Source organism: Oncorhynchus clarkii, chromosome 26, assembly GCF_045791955.1.
Source record: "Oncorhynchus clarkii lewisi isolate Uvic-CL-2024 chromosome 26, UVic_Ocla_1.0, whole genome shotgun sequence".
In the NCBI taxonomy this organism is placed as follows: domain Eukaryota; kingdom Metazoa; phylum Chordata; class Actinopteri; order Salmoniformes; family Salmonidae; genus Oncorhynchus; species Oncorhynchus clarkii.
Window position 1 is genome coordinate 19,996,386 of NC_092172.1, and position 25,523 is coordinate 20,021,908.

General features: G+C 45.1%; 2 protein-coding genes across 4 annotated transcripts in view; one reads left to right on the top strand and one right to left on the bottom strand.

Annotated features, from left to right (window-relative positions):
* The first annotated feature begins 239 nt into the window (after window positions 1-239).
* On the top strand, window positions 240-13,123 carry LOC139384307 (mitochondrial inner membrane m-AAA protease component AFG3L1-like). Its single transcript, XM_071128986.1, has 17 exons — window positions 240-444; window positions 1,354-1,441; window positions 1,597-1,665; window positions 1,784-1,905; window positions 2,370-2,519; window positions 2,705-2,779; window positions 3,033-3,157; window positions 3,361-3,631; window positions 3,924-4,061; window positions 4,315-4,468; window positions 4,663-4,770; window positions 6,363-6,488; window positions 6,834-6,944; window positions 7,213-7,328; window positions 7,506-7,706; window positions 7,782-7,976; window positions 9,688-13,123. Exons 1-17 carry the CDS (start codon window positions 316-318, stop codon window positions 9,913-9,915), a joined length of 2,406 nt encoding a protein of 801 aa, XP_070985087.1. The 5' UTR covers window positions 240-315; the 3' UTR covers window positions 9,916-13,123.
* A 2,477-nt stretch (window positions 13,124-15,600) lies between these two features.
* The window catches only part of LOC139384763 (dysbindin domain-containing protein 1-like), a 33,534-nt gene continuing 23,611 nt past the window's right edge, over window positions 15,601-25,523 (bottom strand). Inside the window, exon 4 of one of the 3 annotated variants that reach the window (XM_071129636.1) lies at window positions 15,601-16,735. In XM_071129636.1, coding sequence (XP_070985737.1) covers window positions 16,578-16,735 — 158 coding nt within the window. In that variant the 3' untranslated portion in view covers window positions 15,601-16,577. The remainder of the gene's footprint in view (window positions 16,736-25,523) is intronic. The other 2 variants (XM_071129635.1, XM_071129637.1) reach the window with 2 other exon arrangements.

Here is a 25,523-nt window from a genome sequence, read left to right on the forward strand (position 1 = left end):
CTGGTCCTTCGAAGGACCGGATGAGGTCGTGGGAATGCACGAACATAAAAACAATAAAATGTGAATACTTTAACTAGAATTAATCGAATTTCCTTATTGTACAATTCACAAAACGAATGATTGACAGCAATGATAGATGCATAGATACGTATATGTGAATGTTATTTTTTGTTTACATTATTTTACGTCAGGCTTATATATGGTTGATGACTTGGTTTATCTCATTCTGTGTTAATCGTAGCTAGTTTTAAACAGTTGAGGCTCGGGAGTCGATCTACCGCAACAGGGGGATACTCTGTCTGCTTCAGCCGAAATATGGTTCGCATGATGGGGCTGCTTTCAGTGAGTGTTGTGCCCCTGCGGAACGGGGTGCAGGCTTGGGGCAGAGGCTGCGCCACCATCCCTGCAGCTTTTCGCTACAGTAACGTTAGCGCATTATCGAAGGTAGGGTGTCATTTCTTTAAATAATTCCGTCTGCCGTCAATTTGCAAAAGAGCCATGTAATGATATCACACATTAATGCCAAATTTACAATATATTTACAAATGCATGATTAAGCCTTGTTTGCCTTTACTTGATGAACTTTGTCATAAAGAGTTTCTTGCATAAAGATCCCTTCCTTGCTTATGAAACTTTTTTCCCCTCGTTCATTACATAACATATCGAGTTGCTGCGTTCTGTGGGGAAGGTTCGTCTCCGCTGCAGCTCATTATGGGTCATGGCTAGAAGGGATCTCTCCAGTTTTGATCAAATTAACGTCAGATTTGACTTTTCGTAGCAGGTTAGGAGAATTATCGTAATATTTTATGATAATTTGGTTAAATTTAGGACAATTTGTTAGGGTTAGATAAAATGCAAAATAAGTCTACTTTTGACGTAAATTTGACAAACTGCATCCCGTCGCAACGGTATCGGAGCCTTTAGTATTTTTCTAGCCTTGACCCAAATTGCGTGAAACATTCTAGGGCCTTTTGCCAAATCGATGCTTTTATAGCCTAACATCAGTTTAATGAGTTAATCTGTTTATTAAGGACTTTTTAATATTATTTACTATAATAAGAATCAGTTACTATGATGTGTGGATGTGTTGTATATTCAGGGAATAGTAAAAGGGATTAAAAAATGATGCACACCCAAAAATGTTTTGTAGAGGGGCTAACAGAGAGTAAACTATAAAAAGTAAGTCTGCTGCTATACCCATTTAAATGTTTGGGAGCATAATTAGAATATTCAGTGAATAACAAATTAATTGTCTTCAACTGTGTATTGTTGTAGCCTAATGCAGATATGTTAACCCTTTCAAATATGAGATTCAAGGTAGGCTGTGTTAATCCAATCCTGCTCTCTCCTCAGTGTTCCACATTAAAAAGAATCAATCCCATGGGATTAAATCAATGCATTTACACATTGGCTCGATTGCTCAGTTCCAGTCCCCCACGAGGTAACTCACTCTAACACCAGGAATGTTTTGATGTTATCATCTATGCATGTAATGACCATGGAAATTACAGATTACTGTGCAATTCATTTTTCTTGTTGTTTGATTGCGTCCTACATCTTTATCCCTATGCTAATTCCATGTTTTAATTGCTTTAGGATTTGAGAAGTTCTTCCCAAAGAGTGAGGACACTCCTGGAGTGAACAAATCATCTGAAGAGACCGGAGGTATGACTGATGGCCTATATCCTGTCTCTCTACTGGCCCACTGTTAAAACACTGGGATGTCAATGGTGGACAGCCAGTTGTCTGTGATTTAATTTATTGTGTCATTTTGCTTGTTTAGATGAGAACACCAAAGAGCCAGAATCTCAGGGCGGAGGAGAAGGGGGACCAAATGCAGGTGGCGAGAGAGAGAGGAGGAGAGGCGGAAGGAAGGATGAATCAGACTGGTGGACACGCTTCCAGGTCTGTTTCAAAGCCTCCGCTTTCTACAGAGCAGACATGTAAACAAACAAGGTGTGCCTGTTTTCTCCGTAGCAACAGCACTCTGTCATCATTCATGTTTGATTTTCCACCCCTTTAATCTACCTGATCTGAACCAGAGACGCTACATAAACACGTCAGTCAATAATGCCTCGTTTGGCAGCCTGTTATGTAATGCAAGAGAGAGGAAAGTAAAAAAGGTTGAGTTTCTATTTCTAAAGGGCTGCTATGTAAGAGGATAAAGGGTCACCTTTTATCATACTGTTAATGGGGGAGTTGACAGTTTGCATGAGAGGGAGGCAGACGGTGGCCAGAGCACCACTCTGCCTGCTTCCACTCAGACACTGTGTCTGTGTGTGTTTGCTTGTGTGTGTGTTGATGAGACGGTCTTCTGTATACATAATTTCCACCCTGTTTCCCCTCATTGTTTTCTCTGAATCTGACAGAATGATTTCCCCTGGGATGAGAAGACCACGCGCAATGTCGCGGTCGGATTCGCCGGCATGGCCTCTGCGTTCCTGTATTTCTACTTCCGAGAGACTGGGAAGGAAGTCTCCTGGAAAGACTTTGTAAATAACTACCTGGCTAGAGGTCTGGTGAGAGACAGGGGCTATGTTTACTTTTCTTCAGTAGTTACTATGTAATAATGTTTTATTAGACCCATAAGTAAAGTATTATTGCATGTGTTTTCATGCCTGGAGCTGTTATGTCATTGTTTGTGTGTGGAACAGTGAGTCTGAGGTCTTCATTCTTTGATGTGTCTGATGTGTTCTCTGTACAGGTGGACCGTCTGGAGGTAGTCAACAAACAGTATGTCAGAGTCATCCCGGTGCATGGAGTCAACACGTCAGAGGTGGTATGTACCAAATAATCACAGGGGAGACATTTGGGAGTCTTTTTTTTTTTTTTTTACACTATCGATAGGTCCCCTTTCTTTGGACTTCAAGGCATGTATAGAGTTTACAAGTTAGTAAGATAAGCATTTGGATTTAGATGTATTCTTTAGTCTTATGTGGTTACGTTCCATAATGTTTTGCTTAGAATTTAACCAGTGAGGAATGCCAACAGTTATAATTGTGTTCACATCCCCTTGTCTCTCTGTGTCACAGAGCTACCTTTGGTTCAACATCGGCAGCGTGGAGACGTTTGAACACAACCTGGAGCTGGCCCAGCAGGAGATGGGCCTGGACTCTACACACAGAGTACCTGTGATCTATGGAAGCGAGAGCGACGGGTGAGACATCATGAGGTCAAGGCCATGGGATGGATGAAGAGCTGTGGGAACAGGAAGACTTTATTTGAATGTTGTTCAGATTAGGAGCTGTGGGGTTGGAACTCATTTGATGGTCCTCTCTATCATGCTCTCACTGACCCTGGAGATGTTGATAGATTGATTGGCCCCTTAATGCTGATCTCTCCTCTTTTATTTATATATAGTACTTTCCTGATGAGCATTCTTCCAACCCTGTTGCTGGTTGGCTTCTTGCTCTTCACCATGCGCCAGGGACCAATGGCAGGAGGCCGTAGCGGGGGGCGGGGCAACCCCTTCAGCATGGGCGAATCCAAGGCCAAGATCATGAAGGACAACATTGACGTGAGATTTAAAGATGTGGCGGGCTGCGAAGAGGCCAAGCTGGAGATCCTAGAGTTTGTCAACTTCCTGAAGAACCCCCGGCAGTACCAGGACCTGGGAGCCAAGATCCCCAAGGTAACTCTTTCTTTAGATACCATACCAGCGTCTGAAACACTATTCGGATTAACCTGTTGTTCAGGATGATGCTCACCAAGAGAAAAAATAGCAGTGTGTTGGAGTTCATGGCCATGTCAGGAAAACACTGTGCAGTTGAATTTGTCTATGCAGTATGAAGAGCTGAGATTATAGTTAATTGGCTGTTTGTTTGCATAGACATTTCCTTTGCATCTCAGTCACCACTGCACTCTAACCTCCAAGTACTCACAAGAGTGCCCACTTATACCAGCTATGACCATGTGCTTCCCAGGGTGCAGTGTTGTCGGGTCCCCCCGGCACAGGGAAGACCCTGCTAGCCAAGGCCACAGCCGGAGAGGCCAATGTCCCCTTCATCACCGTCAACGGATCTGAGTTCCAGGAGATGTTTGTTGGCGTGGGTCCAGCCAGGGTGAGTACTACCCCAGGGGAGAGGGGAGGAAGAGGGACAGTTGGATAACAGGGTGGATTTCTCTCTTTGTCTAAATATTTGCTTTGAGGTCACGCACTTGTTTCACTCCTCTATGGGAATAAATACTTGACTCTCTGAATCACTGTATTGGCATGTGTTTTATACAATGTAGCATGATAAACTTTGCTATAGTGTTGATTTGTTGTGCTATGGACCTACCCAGTAATGTAACCCATGCCTTTCCCTTTTCCAGGTTAGGAATATGTTTGCCATGGCCCGTAAGAACGCTCCCTGCATCCTGTTCATCGATGAGATAGATGCTGTGGGCAGGAAGAGAGGCAGAGGGAACTTTGGGGGACAGAGTGAGCAGGAGAACACACTCAACCAGCTGCTAGTGGAGATGGATGGTAGGTCTGGTTTGGACGTCCTACACTGGTTAATTGAAGGTTAAATGAAGCAAAAAAAGGGAAATGATTCCCAAAGACACTCAATGAATGTGCCATGTTTAATTAACCATAGTTATCTGTGTCCTGTTTATAATGTGACCCTTCCATATAAACTCAACTGTGTTTTTCCCATCACTTCTCTGTTGGGTCTGTAGGGTTCAACACCAGCACTAACGTGGTCGTCTTGGCTGGAACCAACCGACCAGACATCCTGGACCCAGCACTGATGAGACCTGGGCGCTTCGACAGACAGATTTACATAGGTACGGTACAGTCAGTCCACGCCATAAATAGCATCTGTGTGGCCTGGACCTGTTTATTTCTGTCATAGCTCTACATTTATGTCAATGATCTAAATACTGTAGTAGGTACAGATAGTCTAACTTTAGCAGGGCCTAATCTGTCCCTACCTGTCGCCACAGATCAACATAGCCATTGTTACAGACTATCAGACAATTCATTGGCCCCTCTTTCAGAGTCCAACTCTATCAGTACCTCACATATACAGTGCATTCTACATATACGTCACAGTATGTGGAGTTGGGTAGATGCTGCTACCTAGCCGCTATAGGGTATACACAATGATGTTTATTTCTACAGTTAAAGCTACGTAAAAAGTGCTTTATCAGTGTGTTCAGTACTGTGACTCAAAGAGCGTAGTTTACCTGGATTAAACATGGTTTACCTGGAATAGAGTCCCCTGTATTAACGTGGCATTAGCCTTGCTTTCTTTGCTCTTCCTCTCTGGTCAACACAGCCTACAAACAGAATGAGTTTTCTGCCCTGTCTTTGGATTAGCATCTTCAGCGCAGTCTATTGAGGGATTACCCAGCCTGAGCCAGCCGGCATATCTCATGACATTAGCACGCCATGCCTGTCCAGTGCCGTCCCGCCTCTCCTGACCCCCATTACCACAGCAACGAGCTAGCTTGGCCCTGTGAGTTTAGGGAAAGGTGTTTAACCTGAACAGGAAAACCCCTGCGCTATAAATTCTAACTAGAGCCCAGAGTTTTTCGCAGTTGGGTCATGTGGTCAGTGAAAAACTCCTGGTCTATCTATGTTAGACCACTGTCTAGTCTCCATATTCTAGTCCCATACAGCCCTGGCTGAAATGAATATGATTAAGACCTTTCCCTGGGTAATGAAAGCACTCCCTACAGCCCTTGCCGACATGATTAGAGTTTGACATGACCCCATCTCAGCAATGCAGTAAAAGCAATTAGTCCTTGTAATCAAGCCATTTTAGAAGTGAGAACTTTAAGTGCACAGACATATTTTTGGTCACATTCTTGGCAAAAGTACAGGTGCAAAAGCACTGACTGCAAAATGTTTTTGCCATTATCAGTGATATCATAACTTGCCTAATTGCCTTATCTGTGTCGATAGCGGTCTGATTTGAGCTGTGCCCAACATTGCAGTAACATGTTATGTCATGTGGTTGTACTCTTTGTGAGTGAGGTGAGATGGCTGATCTAGGCTATTTCTGACGGCTGGGATCCATTTTCCCCAAAGTCCAGTCCAGCTGTACAATGAAAGGCAGCTCTGGCCTGGCCTCACTGGCCTGCATTCTTCTGTCTGTCATGGAAACTAACTGCAGCCTGAGCGAGAGCTTCTATATACCGAAAGGTTATGTATCCGGAGGACAGTAACCATTAGGGATAGGAGGCAAGCTGCTCCGCTGGGCCTTCTGACTAGGGTGTCAATGTTTTCCCTCTTCCTCTCCTGCCTGGGCCAGTCATCCGTTCCCATAAATATGTTACACTTCCTCCCTGTCAAACCCGATCCCCCTTCTTTTTCCCTTTCTATCCCTACACTAATTCAAATTCTCTCTCTCTCTCCCCTCTTCTCCTCTCAGGTCCACCAGACATAAAGGGCAGAGCGTCCATCTTTAAGGTCCATCTGAGGCCTCTGAAGCTGGACTCCAGTATAGACTCTGAAGCTTTGGCCAGGAAACTAGCTGCCCTCACGCCTGGCTTCACTGGTGAGTGCAGGGCCAGGTGTGTTTGTCTGTGTGCACGTTGACAGATAGCTGTGTAAGGGATGGTTCGGATTTTGGAAATGAGTCAGATGAACTCATGGATACCATTTTTTATGTCTCTGTGTCCAGTATGAAGGAAGTTAGAGGTGGCTTTGCAGGCCAAAGCAAACTAGCATTAGCGAGACTTTGTCTTTGCGCTAGCTTTACCCAAATACTTCCAGTCTTTGCGATACTCTAGTTAGAATTTGCTCGTGAGGGAAGTAGATAAAGGGATTTGCCAAAGTCCCAAACTATCCCTTTAAAAGTAATGACGAAATTAACACAGTACATGGTTCTGTCAACATACAGGAGCTGATATTGCCAACGTGTGTAATGAGGCGGCCCTGATAGCAGCACGCTACCTTAACGAGTCTATCATCGTCAAGCACTTTGAGCAGGCCATCGAGAGGGTCATCGGAGGTAAGCTACTGTCACTGACTGGGGGATGGTGGGGAGAGTGGATGTCAGGGGTCAGGGCTCAAACGAGGAGTTCATCTTTGGAATGTAACTGTCAGACTGACTGGTGTTGACATGACCTTTCTGCCCTGTCTGTCGGGGCCAGTGAGGCCACTCTTTTACTCCTGAACAAGTAACCAAGCCCCCTCCCCTAACACACACAAGTGCAGCCTTGAGACATGAAACTCACACACACTTTGTGGTTGTAAACATGACCTCCTTTCCCCCCCAGGTCTGGAGAAGAAGACCCAGGTACTACAGGCAGTAGAGAAGACCACTGTAGCATACCACGAGGCTGGCCATGCTGTGGTGGGCTGGTACCTGGAACACGCTGACCCTCTGCTCAAGGTGTGTGGCCATCTCCTCCTCTCTTCCCTCCTCAATAGCATTCTCTCCTCTTCTATCACCTTTTTATCCCCAACCACTGTCTCTTCTCTGTCCTTACTGTCCCTGTTCTACCTATCCCTCAATTTCACCCTGAGCAGAATGTAGGATCTTACCTGTTGGTTTCCTCTCCTGTCCCAGGTGTCAATCATCCCCCGGGGGAAGGGTTTGGGGTATGCTCAGTACCTCCCTAAGGAGCAGTACCTGTTCACGCGGGAGCAGCTGTTTGACAGGATGTGTATGATGCTGGGGGGACGCGTGGCAGAGCAGGTCTTTTTTGGGAAGATCACCACAGGGGCACAGGATGACCTCAGGAAGGTCACGCAGTCTGCCTACGCACAGGTAAACACACATGCGCGCACACACACACACACACTCTAATTTTAACCTCTCTCTCCCCCTCGATCCTTCTCTCAGGTGGTTCAGTTTGGGATGAGTGAGGTGGTGGGCCAGGTGTCTTTTGAGCTCCCCAGGCAGGGAGAGATGGTGATGGAGAAGCCTTACAGCGAGCCCACGGCCCAGCTCATAGACCAGGAGGTTCGCTCACTCATAGACGCTGCTTTCCAACGCACACACCAGCTCATCACTGAGAAGAGAGATGTGGTGGAGAAGGTGAGGGGGAGGGAGAGAAGGAGGAGAGATGGTGACAGAGGAGTGAGATATCGAGAGAGGAGGTCCAAGGGGGTTGTCCTCATTTTTTTTGTTGCCATATCAGTTCTGTTATACTCACAGACATTATTTTAAACGTTTTAGAAAGGTTAGTGTTTTCTATTCAAATCTATCAATTATATGCATATCCTAGCTTCTGGGCTTGAGTAGCAGGCAGTTTACTTTGGGCACGCTTTTCATCCAGACGTCAAAATACTGCCCCCTAGCCCAAAGAGGTTTTAACACTAAGAGGGGGATAAATAGGATGGCAAACACATCAATAATGTATCAGAAAGGTATATAAGTCGGAAGTTTACATGCCCCTAGATTGGAGTCATTAAAACTTGTTTTTCAACCACTCCACACATTTCTTATTAACAAACTATAGTTTTGGCATGTCTGTTAGGACATCTACTTTGTGCATGACACAAGTAATTTTTCCAACAATTGTTTACAGACAGATTATTTCACTTATAATTCACTGTATCACAATTCCAGTGCGTCAGAAGTTTACATACACTAAGTTGACTATGCCTTTAAACAGCTTGGAAAATTCCAGACAATTATGTCATGGCTTTAGAAGCTTCTGATAGGCTAAATTACATCATTTGAGTCAATTGGAGGTGTACCTGTGGATGTTTTTCAAGGCCTACCTTCAAACTCGGGACAAAATTATCTATATCCACAGTAAAACGAGTCCTATATCGACATAACCTGAAAGGCCGCTCAGCAAGGAAGAAGCCAATGCTCCAAAACCGCCAATTAAAAGCCAGAGTATGGATTGCAACTGCACATGGGGACAAAGATGATACTTTTTGGAGAAATGTCCTCTGGTCTGATGAAACAAAAATAGAACTGTTTGGCCACTGTTTGGAGGAAAAAGGGGGAGGCTTGCAAGCCGAAGAACGTCATCCCAACTGTGAAGCACAGGGGTGGCAGCATCATGCCCTGGGAGTGCTTTGCTGCAGGAGGAACTGGTGCACTTCACAAAATAGATGCCACCATGAGGGATGGAAAATTATGTGGATATATTGAAGCAACATCTCAAGATATCAATCAGGAAGTTAAAGCTCTGTCACAAATGGGTTCCAACTGGACATTAACCCCAAGCATACTTCCAAAGTTGTGGCAAAATGGCTTAAGGACAACAAAGTCAAGGTATTGGAGTGGTATTCGAAAAGCCCTGACCCCAACCTATAGTAAATTTGTGGGCAGAACTGAAAAAGCGTGTGCGAGCAAGGAGGCCTACAAACCTGACTCAGTTACACCAGCTCTGTCAGGAGGAAGGGGCCAAAATTCACCCAACTTATTGTGGGAAGCTTGTGGAAGGCTACCCAAAACATTTGACCCAAGTTAAACAATTTAAAGGCAATGCTACCAAATGCTAATTGAGTGTATGTAAACTTCTGACCCACTGGGAATGTGATGAAAGAAATAAAAGCTGAAATAAATAATTCTCTCTACTATTATTCTGACATTTCACATTCTTAAAATAAAGGGGTGATCATAACTGACCTAATACAGGAAATGTTTACTAGGATTAAATGTCAGGAATTGGGGAAAAACTGAGTTTAAATGTATTTGGCTAAGGTGTATGTAACCTTCCGACTTCAACTGTAGAACATGGTTGAAAAGTGGTCTAACCTCCATCCGCTCCCCTGTGTCTCCCCTCCAGGTGGGTAGGCGTCTCCTGGAGAAGGAGGTTCTGGACAAGGCTGATATTCTGGAGCTGCTGGGTCCTCGCCCCTACGAGGAGAAGTCTACGTATGAGGAGTTTGTGGAGGGGACGGGGGCCATGGAGGAGGACACCTCCTTTCCCGAGGGCCTCAGGAACTGGAACAAGGACCAGGGGATGGAAGAGTCCCCCCAGGAGCAGCAACGCAAACAGGCTCTTTACCTGTAGACTGACACCACGTCTGACCTGGCCCCCACCCAACTAGGCCACTGGAGGGACATGTTGAGACTTCATATGGTGAGGGGAGGGCACTTGACATGACCCAGACAGACTGATATCAGGAGAGGGTGTCAGGTTTAAGAAGGCACCCCTGCACCGTGTCCCTGATGGCTACAGATTGAGGATTGTGGGGTGCAGCAGGGAATCTGCTCCAACGGCCTAGATTGTGCAAATTCTCATGTAGACTTTTTTTATTCAAATGGGAATGCAAAAAGGTGTTCCTGTATTTTGGTTTTGCAGGGCATGAGATTCATCAATCTGTGAAGGATATCCACTCTACCATTCCTTTCCTTCCCTGGAGATTCCCTGCTGCACTATGTTCCTCCTTTATCCTGACCATAGTGCATTTCAGGGCCTGTGTGGTCATTCTAAGGCCCTAGAGACCATGGTCGTCACATCTTTGTCACAGGGAAAATATATTGTTTTTATAAACTCAGCAAAAAAATAAATGTTCCTTTTTTCAGGACCCTGTCTTTCAAAGATAATTCGTAAAAATCCAAATAACTTCACAGATCTTCATTGTAAAGTGTTTAAACACTGTTTCCCATGCTTAAACAATGAATGAACATGCACATGTGGAAGGGTTGTTAATAACAGTTTACAGACAGTAGGCAATTAAGGTCACAGTTATGAAAACTTAGGACACTAAAGAGGCCTTTCTACTGACTCTGAAAAACACCAAAAGAAAGATGCGCAGGGTCCCTGCTAATCTGCGTGAATGTGCCTTAGTCATGCTGCAAGGAGGCATGAGGACTGCAGATGTTGCCATGGCAATAAATTGCAATGTCTGTACTGTGAGAAGCCTAAGACAACGCTACAGGGAGACAGAACGGACAGCTGATCATCCTCGCAGTGGCAGACCACGTGTAACAACACCTGCAGAGGATCGGTACATCCGAACATCACACCTGCAACAGGTACAGGATGGCAACAACAACTGCCCGAGTTACACCAGGAACGCACAATCCCTCCATCAGTGCTCAGACTGTCCGCAATAGGCTGAGAGAGGCTGGACTGAGGGCTTGTAGGCCTGTTGTAAGGCAGGTCCTCCCCAGACATCACCGGCAGCAACGTCGCCTGTGGGCACAAACCCACCGTCGCTGGACAGGACTGTCAAAAAGTGCTCTTCACTGACGAGTCGCGGTTTTGTCTCACATGGGGTGATGGTTAGATTTGCGTTTATCGTCGAAGGAATGAGCGTTACACCGAGGTCTGTATTCTGGAGCGGGATTGATTTGGAGGTGGAGGGTCCGTCATGGTCTGGGGCGGTGTGTCACAGCATCATCGGACTGAGCTTGTTGTCATTGCAGGCAATCTCGACGCTGTGCGTTACAGGGAAGACGTCCTCCTCCCTCATGTGGTACCCTTCCTGCAGGCTCATTCTGGCATGACCCTCCAGCATGACAATGCCACCAGCCATACTGTTCGTTCTGTGCATGATTTCCTGCAAGATAGGAATGTCAGTGTTCTGCCATAGCCAGCGAAGAGCCCAGATCTCAATCCCATTGAGCACGTCTGGGACCTGTTGGATCGGCGGGTGAGGGCTAGCGCCGTTCCCCCCCAGAAATGTCTGGGAACTTGCAGGTGCCTTGGTGGAAGAGTGGGGTAACATTTCACAGCAAGAACTAGCAAATCTGATTTAATCTTAAACGTTTTTGCTACCTTCTGACCTTGTTGAATTTCAGCGACGTGTTCATGTTTCCATGTCTCTCTTCAGTCATTGACACTTGTTAACTAAACAGCCATGTGACTGCAGAGGGTTTTCAGAAAACTCAGCAGAAATCCAGTCCATGTAGATCAGACTGTAACACTGGGACAGTATGACATTTACATTGTATTTTATCCTCTTTCTGGTTGAGCTTCAAACTGTTAGTAGGTCTAATTGAAGAGAACACGTCTTCTAAATGGCATTTTTCAGTCTTTTGCAAAAAACAACAGCCACACTTCTACCCGCCCACTTTCCCCCACAGGAAAACAGCTTCTGACAAGCTCTATTTCTGAGTACAACTAGTGTACACTACCTCACCTCTTATGCTCTCTCAATGTTGCTATAACTCAAGTCAACTGACAACAGATGAACTTCAAACATCTTTTGTGAATTATTGAGATATGTGTGTATACTGAACAAAAATATAAACGCATCAATTTACAGTTACAGTTACAGTTCATATAAAGAAAATGTTGATTGAAAATGTTGATTGTAAAAAAATCATTAGGCCCTAATCTATGGATTTCAGATGACTGGGCAGGGGCGCACCATGGGTGGGCCTGGGTGTGCATAGCCAATCAAAATGAGTTTTTCCCCACAAAGGGGCTTTATTACAGACAGAAATAGTCCTCCGTTTCAAAACAATGGAATCCTGTAGTAACCAAAACACAATGTATTTTTATATTTTTAGGTACTACATGATTCCATATGTGTTATTTCATAGTTCTGATGTCTTCACTATTATTCTACAAAGTAGAAAATAGTAATAAAAAACAAACTTTTAACTGGTACTGTATATCTCCATAGCGACGCCAGCTAAGCCGTGCTTACTCCCACACCCCCGGAGAAACCCTGTAGAGGGGTTTTGGTATTCACTTCTCAGAATAGATGGTTTTGGGAGAAGTAATGAGATGATGTTGTACCGATCTGCATTGCACTTCCTGAAGGTTGTTTTTAACCTTTTACTGCTGAAAATAAAGGTGTCACTACCTCACTCAATCTCAGTATTTCTGACAGTTTTTGGAACTCTGCAATTACATACATACATACATTACATACATTCATGGATTTATACATCAAATGAGCATTGTTAAATTCTGGACCATATGTATAAACCAATATGTTTCTACTTCTATGCCTAGTTGTGTGGGTCAGCGTAAACAAAAAATACAATGTTTTTACAGTACATTCCAGATGTCTTGGTGTAGCCTGAACTGTGTTTAAAGTCCAATCCTGCTTTTCTGCCTGATTGACTAACTGCTGGTTCTTGTGGCTCAGTTTATCTAGTGATCTTGCTTAAAGCACCATAAGGAATGTGTATATGACTGTTTCAATGAAAGTCAACACTACAACACTACAATACATCCAGAATTGTGAAGTTTGCTGTGTGATATATTATCAACATCTGACATTCACCAATAAAAACAAGATTTTATGTCCCAGTGTGAATGCATATCTATGAGTTATTATTAGTTTTCTGACCTCACAGTGCTGTAAGGATGACCTAAGTCAGGAGTAGTTGTGCCACTGGTTATACTGGATGTGAAATCCCATTCCATAGTAACAGGGGGCACATTTTGTGTTGCTTTATATACAGTAGTGTACAGGTAACTACCAAAATGACGGAAACACCAACATAGTGACTTAGTAGAGTGCTTGGCCACCACGAGCCAGAACAGCTTCAATGCAATTTGGCACAGATTCTACAAGTGTCTGGAACTATACTGGAGGGATGTGACACCATTCTTCTATGAGAAATTCCATCATTTGGAATTGTTTTGTTGTTGAGGGTGGTGGAAAATGCTGTCTCAGGCGCTACTCCAGAATCTCCCGTAAGTGTTCAGTTAGGTTGAGATCTGGTTGCTGAGCTGGACATGGCATATAGTTTACATCGTTTTAATGCTCATCAAACCATTCAGTGAGCACGCCTGCCCTGTGGATGGTAGCCAAAAATAATGGCTTTCCCAGCAATATTATACCCAGCCTAAGCATGATGGGATTTTAATTGCTTAATTAACTCAGGAACGACACCTGTGTGGAAGCACCTGCTTTCTATTTACTTGGTATTCTTCATTTACTTATTCCTCTGGTTTATTTTGGCAGTTACATGTACACAGTCCATGCCTCTGTGTGTTGGTGGCACCTTAATTAGGGAGGATGGGCTCACGATTTATTCCGGCTGTAACGGAATAAATAATTGTAATTTGTATTTCTCATGGATCCCCATTATCTGCTGCCAAGGATACCATTCACTCCATTTCAGCCATTATTATGAGCTGTCCTCCCCTCAACAGCCTCCTGTGGTTCCTATATACACGGTTCCAATACATGTTCCTACTTTGCTGCTATTCAGGCTGCACTTTTTGACGTGACTGTAAAGTACCTGTAGTTGGCTAGCTAGCAAGCAAGGGATATGAACGTTGCGAGCCAGTATGGCAATGGAACATTTAGAATGAACGACTGGGTCACGTTCATAGATACAGAACAAAAATGCTGAATGACTGAGTTGCGTCTCTGGCAACCGAACCGATAGAACGAACGACCAGCCGGCTTGGGTAGCAACCCTAGATTTGTGACAGGACTATATCTTGTGGAAGGATGAAATATTATTATTATTATTATTGTCAATCATTATGTGAATATCAAATCAAATTCTATTGGTCACTTACACATGGTTAGCAGATGTTATTACGAGTGTAGCGAAATGCTTGTGCGTTTAGTTCCGACAGGGCAGCAACAACAACAACAGCAACAACAATCTAACAATTCCACAACAACTGCCCAATGGATGATCAATGACCGAGTAGCATAGGCAAGATGCAATGAATGGTTTAAAATACAGTATATACATATGAGATGAGTAATGCCAGATATGTATACAGCATTATTAAAGTGGCATTAATCAAGTGACTAGTGATCCATTTATTAGAGGGGACACTGATTTTAAGTTCTCTATGTAGGCAGCAGCCTCTCTGTGTTAGTGACAGCTGTATAACAGTCTGATGGCCTTGAGATAGAAGTTATTTTTCAGTCTCTCAGTCCCAGCTTTGATGCACCTGTATTGACTCGCCTTCTGGATGATAGTGGCGGGAACAGGCCGTGGCTCAGGTGGTTGTTGTTCTTGATGATCTTTTTGGCCTTCCTGTGACGTCGGGTGCTGTAGGTGTCCTGGAGGGCAGGCCGTTTTCCCCTGGTGATGCGTTGTGCAGACCGCACCACCCTCTGGAGAGACCATAATAGGTTTGTAACCCGTTGTATAAAAGTGATAAAGCCCGAGAAGCCGGTGTTTAGAGGATACATTGGCACGGTTTGCCGGCCCTCCACTTCGTCTCGGGCCTAGCAGCACCTGTACCAATATATCCTCCAAACACCAGCTTCTCGGGCATTATCACTTAAATAATGCACGCTTGAGAATGCACATCAAGCCAATCAGAAACGAGTATTCAACAATGCCATGGTATAAAGCTGTTTATGGATATGTGTATGACTGTACATTCCCCACTTTATTCTGTTCTGCCCTCTATCTGCTCAGTTAGGAACCTGCAGTCACCATTTAAAAAGCAGACATTTTAAACCTCTACAGAGGTGCCAGAGCCCATTGATTTTGGCGAAGCTGACGAGAGTAAATTAAGGTTATTCCTTTGACTGTTTAAACATTATTGCTATTCAATACTTCTCTGTCCACTGTGTGATTAAGTGTGTACTCTGAAGTATTTCAATGTGGTTTCAATTGAACTGTTTTCATGTTGCTGATGCTGGTTTTCCTCCTCCACAGTGTTCCTGGCAGGAATCCGAGAGTTTGTTTGTTTGGTCTGTTGAGCATAAATAATGAAAGGCTCAGACTGCTGTTCATAATACCCTATCAGACAATCTACAGCTGCACAATGTTTGGTTAGTGCTCTAATGCAAAAATCACCCACAGAGAAAATTTGCTTTGTTTGCATGAAATTCTTTATTTTTTTCACCACTCATCCCCACATCACTTGGTTTGGCAAAGGACAAGATCCACAGTGTTGAATGTAATGTTGGTGAGAAGGGCTGCTGTCGTATCTCATATCATATCTGCAAATACATTTAGTTTACTGTGGCCACACCGGTTTCCTCTCAGGTAGAGAGAGGTAGAAGAAGAGAGAGAGGGAGAGGATGGAAAGAAAAGAGAGCGATGGAGAGTGGCCCCACTGAAACACTACCCATTGACTCCTGTTAGTTACAACCTACAGAAAGCCTGAAGAAAGTCATTCAGAGAGCAGATGGCCCTGGCACTGTAAGGAAGAACATTGTGCAATAGATTCAGATTGGACTCTTATTCTAATTACAAAGAAGACTTCCAGATTGCCTGCTGTACTATCGCATAATGACATCCATATTCCAGTCATTTATTTGACTGGAGTGGGTAGTCTCGTTAACTTCGCCACATGATATTTTGTAGCCGAGGTTGTCACAGATTTCAGGGTCCGTCCCACCCCTAAGATGCTGCAGGGATAGGGATGCTTTTAGCCAAGCATTCTCCCCACACAGGGACAGCCTTATACCCTGATTTTCACCCCAAACAAAGCCTCAAAAATCACACTGGCCCTCCAGTGTTTGTGCCAGAGGAACCCTTTGCATGGAAAACACAATAAATAGCATGTGTGTACGTGTGTGTGGTTGTGCAGATATCCGTGTGTCATTTTGTGTGTGTTTGCATGTGTGTGTGTCTGTGTATTTCACTCACAGCCGTCGTTTCATGTTAAGTTTATAATACAGTGCACAGCATCGAGAGCTCAGTCTGTCTGTAGTGTCTTCAGCACCATGGTTGTCTCAGTGCCCGGCGCAGGGGTTGGGGCAGTTGGTGTGGTCTCTGTGCCCGCTCTCGGTGTGTCCGCTCTGGGCCTCTCTCTTTCCGGGCCAGACCCGTGGGCTCTCAGGGCTGCTTAGGCCTCTCCAACTTCATTAAGGGCCCTGCGGTGGTGTCGGAGTCACTGTGGTGCTTCCTCTCCCTGGGGGGCTCAGCCTTGCTGCAACGGGTCCACGAGGGGGAGCGCATGTAACCTCCTCTGGGCAGGGGTGGCTGGTGGTGGCCTGGGGATGATAATGAGGAGAAGGGTCAAGCTATGCACATACATGTGATGAGAGGAGGTAAGTTATGGATCACACACATACAGACATGCACGTCTCTTAACCACAAACATAAAACTCATGTACACACAAGGTGAAGTCAAGGTGCACACCTCTCACGTATCCTGATATTTTTATGGAAAGAAAACAGACTAGGGGACATGTATGTTGTGAACTGCTCTATACAGCTCAAACAGGCTGACCACGTAACCCAGAGGCCCTGGATTAAGTTTCCGCAACTTCCCGTCTGTCACATGTATAGCACACAGTATACACTGAGTGGACAAAACATTAGGGACATTTCAATGACAGACTGACCAGGTGAATCCAGATGAAAGCTATGATCCCTTATTGTTATTCCTTGTTAAATCTACTTCAGTCAATGTAGGTGAAGGGGAGGAGACAGGTTAAATAAATATTTTAATATAATAATAATAATATAATTTAATATAAATATTTTTAAGCCTTGAGACAATTAAGACATGGATTGTGTATGTGTGCCATTTAGAGGGTGAATGGGCAAGACCAAATATGTAAGTGCCTTTGAACAGGGTATGGTAGTAGGTGCCAGGCGCACTGGTTTGAGTGTGTCAAGTACTGCAAAGCAGCTGGGTATTTCATGCTCAACAGTTTCCTGTGTGTATCAAGAATGGTCCACCACCAAAGGAAATCCAGCCAAATGGACACAACTGGGGGAAGCATTGGAGTCAACATGGGCCAGCATCCCTGTGGAACGCTCTTAACCACTAGTCTACCTGCCACCTCCCCCAATGGTCACCATACTGTAACTCATTTAACAAAGTGAATCAAGTCAGCAGGGGCTGTCAACTCCCTGAAGTCACCTAATGCCTCTAAAAGCTTCCTTTCTCTTTGCCACTTCAGTCAACTATGTTTTCCCAAGGTTCTCCAAAAATAGTTTACAACAGCACGCAGTGGTACAGTGAGTGCAGTTTGTTTCCCTACTGTATAATAGATCAATTGGCTATGGTTGAAAGGCATCCCGATCGCAAACACAGTAAAGTACAGAATATAAATGAGTTTATGCAGCTCCACATGACCTATTCCTCTGGGATTCTTACAGCATGATAGAGTTGCTCTGAATATAGAGGCAGATGAAACTATGAAGTACTGTGTCAGAGTAGGCCGTGTGCAGTGAACTGAGTATGCGTTAGTGTATGTTAATGTGTAGCCTATACATGTATGTGTCTCAAGGACACCGAATCCCAAGAGAAATGGAGGAGTTTAGAAAACTAGAAGCTCTGTGTGTGTGCGTGTGTGTGCGTGTGTAAGCGCGTGCGCGTGCCTATGTGTGTAGTAGATGATAGATCATTTTAGTTTGATGTCTCTCTGCTTCTCATCTCCTCTCATGTCTTTGTTATTGATCTAAAACAGTCACATGGTCACCTCTGCTCCAATCATCAGCTGCATTTAGCCTGCTGGCTGTTTTCTCCAGTTCATTATGCTCACAATGGCTGCTTGTTTTAGTTGTCACAGACATTTGTCTCACACTTATTTTTCGGTGTCTCGAGGCAGCAGAACTCCACCATTCATCGTGCCTGTCTGTTTGTTCTTCAGTTCTCAGAACCACTACACAGCTCTCCAGTGTCTCTTTGGTCTATAGCCATCAGCATGCTAGATAGAGATTGTACTTCAGTTTTGTGGAGTGGCGATATCATGGATAGAGAATATGATTGGTTCGCTAACAACTAGGGTGAGTAGAAATGAGAAGCTGATTGGTATTTAGGTGATGAGGCTAGGAGGTGATGACATCAGAGGAATGTGTTTGTGAAATGTTTTGGCAAATAGGTTGCTGCACTTAATTAATCTCTCCTCTCTCTCTCTCTCTCTCTCTCTCTCTCTCTCTCTCCCTTTCCCTTACTATTCCCTTTTCTTTCTCTGTCTCTCTCCCTGTACCTCTCTTTCTTTGTGTCCATCTCCCCACTCTCTTTAATCTTGAATCAATCCCCCCCTCATATGTGTTCATCTGCATGTCCTTGAGTGCACAGAAGGGACCAGTGTCAAGCAGGTTCACACTAATATTGGTGGTAGAAAGTGCATCTTTATTTCATATGCCCCTGTCTCTTTACACCACTTGGTGGTGCTGTTCACTGTTCACTACCACAGAGATCACAGGATTAATAGGTGTAGCCTTTAACCTTTACTGCACACATATCAATGCAATTACTGTCTAATGAAAAGGCAAGTCCCAGCTCTCACTCTCCATAAGTGAAATGCTGTAACAATAGATCAACCAGCAGTGATGTATGTTCACACAAGGGTACACACGAAATCATGCAAACACACACACACACACACACACACACACACACACACACACACACACACACACACACACACACACACACACACACACACACACACACACACACACACACACACAACATTGATGGTATTGATCCCTGAAGATTGTTGGTGTCTCCATTGGATTTTAATGGGAGGGACAAGAGACTCCTCAGCATCCTGAAAGGCTCTGTTTGAGTGAGTGCTTGTTAATTAAACTTTGTATCTGCCACCGCTTGTCCTTGTGTGTGTGTGTGTGTGTGTGTGTGTATGTCCCTACTTTCATGATGTGTCTCTGCATCTCTACCAGCATGTCTCTATCTGTGTCCCTGTTTATCTCTGTGTGTGACTAGAATGCTATAGTCGCAGTATGAGTCAGCCCATCCCTGATCAGTGTTTTGTGATTGACAGATCTATGAATATGGATGCAGGAGAAGCCTCCTCTTCTCCTTGCAGGGTTCTGACAGAGACGGATCAGAGGATGAGACTCTCACCCCACAAACACACACCTGTTTCTATCTCTCATTTAACATCCCTTACCCTCAGACCTTCATATCAGGACCACCGACCACCCCTTACCCTATTGCTCAGGACCTACTCATAACCAACTCCCTTGAGGGTCCTCCCATTTAGTTCAGAACAAATATCAAGAACAATCAAAATCCAATTTCCTTAACTCAGTCCACCATCAGCCCACAAAGGCCCCCTCTTCTATCACATCCTTGTAGTGTCTCCCTCCCTCCCTGCCTCCCTGCCTGTCTCCCTGCCTGCCTGCTTCCCTGCATGCCTCCCTCCCTCCTAGCTACCATGTCTGCAGTGTCTAGCTGTATTAAACCTCTCTTTCTAAGAAGCCCTTCTGTGCTGTTGGCTCAAACAGATTCCACAACCAGTGTGTTGCTGTGAAAACAAAGTCCACAGAAAATACCAGCCTGTGCCCTACAAAGAATCTTAAACCACAGGGAAGCACAATGCCAGTATGGTGCCAACACGCTGTGTGTACCGTGTATGTTACACCTGGTTACTGTGTGTGTGTGTGTGTGTGTGTGTGTGTGTGTGTGTGTGTGTGTGTGTGTGTGTGTGTGTGTGTGTGTGTGTGTGTGTGTGTGCGTGCGCGTGCGTGCGTGCGTGCGTGCGTGCGTGCGTGCAAATGTGTGTGTTTCATGTTGGGACTGGGACATCAGTTATGGGGCCCCTCTTTGTGCAGTCCTTTCAGAGGCCCCAGTGGACTCCTAAAGATTTATGAGCAAGACTACTACAGTTACCCTGAATGTAAATGTTTTCCCCCAGTCTTGCCCACTGCTGCTGCTACAGTATAGTGAGTGGGTGGTTGTGTTATTTTTGTCTGCTTGGAAAGCTTCAACCTGCTTTGTTAACACTGAGGAGCCACAGCATCAAAACACACAGATTGGATTGATCTGAGAACATCACCAAGCCCCTTCTCCTTGCGTTGCCCATCCCCCTTTGATGGTAGTAGATTTGAAGGCAGCAGAAGGGTATATGCTACTGTATATGGTAATGAGACCACCTAGCCAGTGACTGTCTCTGGTAAAGTGATGACAGTAAGAGCTGCAGTGTCCTCCCTCTGTCCTCCTGTGTCATCACAGGGTGTGACTGTCAGAGGCTGGGCTCTCCTGTAGAACACTGCAGAGGAGATGACTCACTCCCACACAGATCTGGGATCAGCTTTCCCTCCCCCTATACTAATCTTAACCATGGGGGGGGGGGACACAAAATGCACCATATACTGTATCAGTGTCTAGGGGCAACTCCATCCTACTGCCTCACTCCTCCTCTCTCAAATGGGCTTTAATGTGGTGAAAGTGATCCTGGGGTTTGTAGTTTAAATAGCCTGTTTCTGAAGTGATTATGGTCATAATAGTCTCTGTAGAGATCTGGTATGTCATCTCTTGTTATCCGTCTATTTCACATACACAGAACAGATGCAGATACTGACTGTACAGAGGGGTGAGATTGGGTGGGGGCCTACCAATGCAGCTGTACACATTTAGCTAATCTAATTTATTGTCCTCCCTTTCTCCTCTGGTTCTCCCTCACTCCACTAACCCTCTCTGGCCTTCATCCCTCCATCTCCTCCTCACCCCCCCCCATCCCCTCCATTTCTCCTGAAACATCTCATCTGCCAACTCTGATCCCTGGGCTGTCCTGACTGGCAGGTGTCCAAAACATAAGTGCCCACACAGCTTTCATTACCCCTGTCTGTCCAATATACAGTTAGAGAGGAGAGGAGAGGAGAGGAGAGGAGAGGAGAGGAGAGGAGAGGAGAGGAGAGGAGAGGAGAGGAGAGGAGAGGAGAGAAAATTAAATGAAAAGAAAAGAAAAGAAAGGAAAGAGAAGGAAAACAGAAGAAAATAAGAGGAATACATAAATAATGTGTAAATGTGTAGTCAGTTTGTTTAGGCCTGATGATGATAACAGTATCTACAGCTCAGGAGAGTCCTGGCCTTGTATCCAGCTGAGAACAGTGAATAATTCAGGACTCCATTCAGAGTGAACTCCCTCAGCCTCCCCTATCTTCCTTTCCTCCTCCCCTTCCGTTTCCCACACAAACCAATCTCACTATCCCACTCTCCCCCTGGCCTACTCCTCCTCTTCCTCCCCTCTCTCCTTTTACCTTTAACTAACCCTCCATTCACCCTCTTCCCCAACACCCTCGCTCACCTTCTCCTACTCTCGCTTTTCCCCAGCCAATCTGCTCTTACCCCCAACTCACCCTCTCCTTTTTCCCACGGCTTTACACTGACTGAACTAACTCCCGCCCGCCTACTGACCTAGGTTCATAACACACTCCTATAGAATACCAAGCCACTCTACCTTTACAGACTACAGTCTATATACATATTATGCACATTATCCACCCATACATTCCCTTCATTTATCCATGTCAAGGTCTTTAGATCCTTTCACCTTGATAAGCAGTTAGACAATACATTTACTGTACAAACAAGCCACCTTCTTCCTTCACTGTAATACACTCTATACCTCTGGCTACAGAGCTTGTTATTTATCATTAGAGCAGGTGGTGATACTGAAGGAGCTTTAAGGGAACACAGATATAACAAGGAAGTAACAGAACAGCTGGATCTCACAGCTGAGATGTGTCCTAAGTCCTCCCTGGGTAAGGTAACAGTAACCCCTGATAAACAACTCTTTCTCATATACACATGAACAGACACATGAAAGGACACACACACACACACACACACACACACGCACACACACACACACGCACACACACACACACACACACACACACAGCTGATGTATGTCCAGTCCAGTGGCAGTAGAATCCCCACTGGGAAGAACACCTGGCCCTGTGGTTCTGTCATCTATCACACAAGGTCATCTATACACCAGCCTCAGCCTGATCTGATTTTCACCTGGAGGTATTATCCCACTCTCACTATTCTTACTACTGAGGCAGCCAGAGAGAGAGAGACACTGCTGGAGAAGAGAGCCTGTTCTTGACTCTGGCTCCTCTAGAGACTGTACAGTCTGGATAGTCTGGCCTGGACACTGGGCAGCAGCTGTACAGTCTGGATAGTCTGACCTGGACACTGGAGAGCAGCTTTAGTCATTAGTCATGCATGTGTGTGTGAGTGTGTGTATGAGTATGTGTGTGTTTGCATGGGTATGTGTATCTCTGTATCCCGTCTTGAGTCCGAACGCAAAACATACTCTTATTTGAGCACAATGTGCCACTGCTGGAGTGAGTCAGAGATCCCCAGAGTGTCACCGTCTAATCTATGAGTGGGAAATAGAGAACACCAGGCAATGACAAAGCACTTCAAGATACTTGGCAATGAAGATAAGATGCAACCCAGCATACCAGCATACATCTACTGAATGCAGATAGATCACAGTGGATGAAGATCAACTTTATCCAATTCAACATAATGTAAAGGGGCGTACATACGGTTACTGTGCATTCGGAAAGTATTCAGACACCCTGACTTTTTCCACATTTTGTTACATTACTGCCTAATTCTAAAATGGACTCAATAGTTTTCCCTTCATAAATCTACACACAATACCCCATAATGACAAAGCAAAAACAGGTATATCACATTCAAATAAGTATTCAGACCCTTTACTCAGTACTTTGTTGAAGCACCTTTGGCACCGTTTACAGCCCGGGTCTTCTTGGGTATGATGCTACAAGCATGGCACACCTGTATTTGGGGAGTTTCTCCCATTCTTCTCTGCAGCTCCTCTCAAGCTCTGTCAGGTTGGATGGGGAGTGTTGCTGCACAGCTATTTTCAGGTCTCTCCAGAGATGTTCAATCGGGTTCAAGTCCGGGTTCTGGCTGGGCCACTCAAGGACATTCAGAGACTTGTCCCGAAGCCGCCCCTGCATTGTCTTGTCTGTGTGCTTAGGGTTGTTGTCCTGTTGGAAGGTGAACCTTCTCCCCAGTCTGAGGTCCTGAGTGTTCTGGAGTATGTTTTCATCAAGGATCTCTCTGTACTCTGCTCCATTCATCTTTCTCTCGATCCTGACTAGTCTCCCAGTCCCTGCCACTGAAAAACACCTGCCACCACCATGCTTCATTGTAGGGATGGTGCCAGGTTTCCTCCAGATGTGATGCTTGCAGTTCAATTTTGGTTTCATCAGAGCAGAGAATCTTGTTTCTCATGGTCTGAGAGTCCTTTAGGTGCCTTTAGGCAAACTCCAAGTGGGCTGTCATGTGCCTTTCACTGAGGAGTGACTTCCATCTGACCATTCTACCATAAAGGCCTGATTGCAGAGATGGTTGTCCTTTTAGAAGGTTATTCTCTCTCCACAAAGGAGCTCTGTCAGAATGACCATCGGGTTCTTGGTCAACTCACCTCCCTTCTTTCCCGATTGCTCAGTTTGGCCGGGCGGCCAGCTCTAGGAAGAGTCTTGGTGTCCAAACGTCTTCCATTTAAGAATGATGGAAGCCACTCTGTTCTTGGAGACCTTCAATGCTGCAATTTTTTGGGGTACCCTTCCCCAGATCTGTGCTTCGACACAATCCTGTCTCGGAGCTCTATGGACAATTCCTTCCACCTCGTGTCTTGGTTTTGCTCTGACATGCACTGTCAACTGTGCAACCTTATATAGACAGGTGTGTGCCTTTCCAAATCATGTCAAATCAGATTTTTATTTACTACAGGTGGACTCCAATCAAGGTGTAGAAACATCTCAAGGATAATCAAGGGACTCAGGATGCACCTGAGCTCAATTTCGGAGTCTCATAGGAAAGAGTCTGAATGCTTATGTAAATAAGGTATTTCCGTCTTCTGTTTTTTTACATACATTTGCAAACATGTCTAAAAACCTGTTTTCACTTTGTCTTTATGGGATATTGTGTGTAGATTGATGAAGAAAAAAATAGTTGAATCCATTTTAGAGTAAGGCTGTGACAAAAACATTTGGAATACTGAATACTTTCTGAATGCACTGTATGGATGTGAAAATTAACACTTTTATCAGGGTCTGTATTACACATTGAGACAATATTATTGGTGTTCTGATCACATTTACCACCATTCTGCTATCTTAGTACACTAGTCCTGACTCCCTTTCACTAGCCATAGGTCTTAATACGACACCGAAAATCTCTGCACGGTCCCTGACCTCCCCGACAGTATCACCCCACTGAGTGAGATTATGGTCATCACACAACGCTGCTTATTCCTCCTGCTGGGCTTTTTAATGTCCGATTCGTCAGTAAAACTGCTGCACTATATCAGAGGATATAGCTAGATGGCTGGGGATATGGGGACAGTCTGTTGTTCTCCCTGTGAGTTTTATGGCTCAGGTGCTCCGGTAGCAGCAGCTGTGGTGGGTTTATACGAGCCCTGTGGTGAGGTCCTGCCGTCAGGACCAGGATATCTGGCATATTCACTGGAGCTCAGGGAGCCATCAGTCTCTTGTGGAGAAATGGGAAACCTTGCTGCGGTGGAGAGGGAATCACCACCTCTCATGTATTTCTCTTTCATGTTTCTCCCTCTCTCCCTCCCTCTCTCTTTTTAATGCTCCCTCTCCCTCTCTCCTCTCTGCCTCCTGCCTCTCTCTGTCACTAGGGGTCCCCAGCACACTGATCTACCTAGTCAGGTGCCTCCTCCTCCTCCCCCTAAGTGGGGATTAATCTAAGAGGAGGTTATGGGGTACAGCACAATGCAGTGATTAAAGCAGCCTGAGAGGTGTGTGTGTGTGTGTGTGTGTGTGTGTGTGTGTGTGTGTGTGTGTGTGTGTGTGTGTGTGTGTGTGTGTGTGTGTGTGTGTGTGTGTGTGTGTGTGTGTGTGTGTGTGTGTGTGTGTGTGTGTGTGTGTGTGTGTGTGTGTATGACAGAGAAACAGAGATAGAGACAGGGTGGGTGGGGTCACTGGGGGATTAAGGCTGTGTAGATACATGCATGCATTTAGGGCAGCGGTTGCCAAGCTAAGTGTTGCGACCCCGTATGGGGT

Coding starts and splice junctions, on each gene's coding strand:
- LOC139384307 (XM_071128986.1), top strand. CDS start 316: ATGGTTCGCATGATGGGGCTGCTTTCAGTGAGTGTTGTGCCCCTGCGG. Junction 1,906..2,369: donor ACTGGTGGACACGCTTCCAG/GTCTGTTTCAAA, acceptor TGAATCTGACAG/AATGATTTCCCCTGGGATGA. Junction 7,707..7,781: donor CGCAGTCTGCCTACGCACAG/GTAAACACACAT, acceptor TCCTTCTCTCAG/GTGGTTCAGTTTGGGATGAG.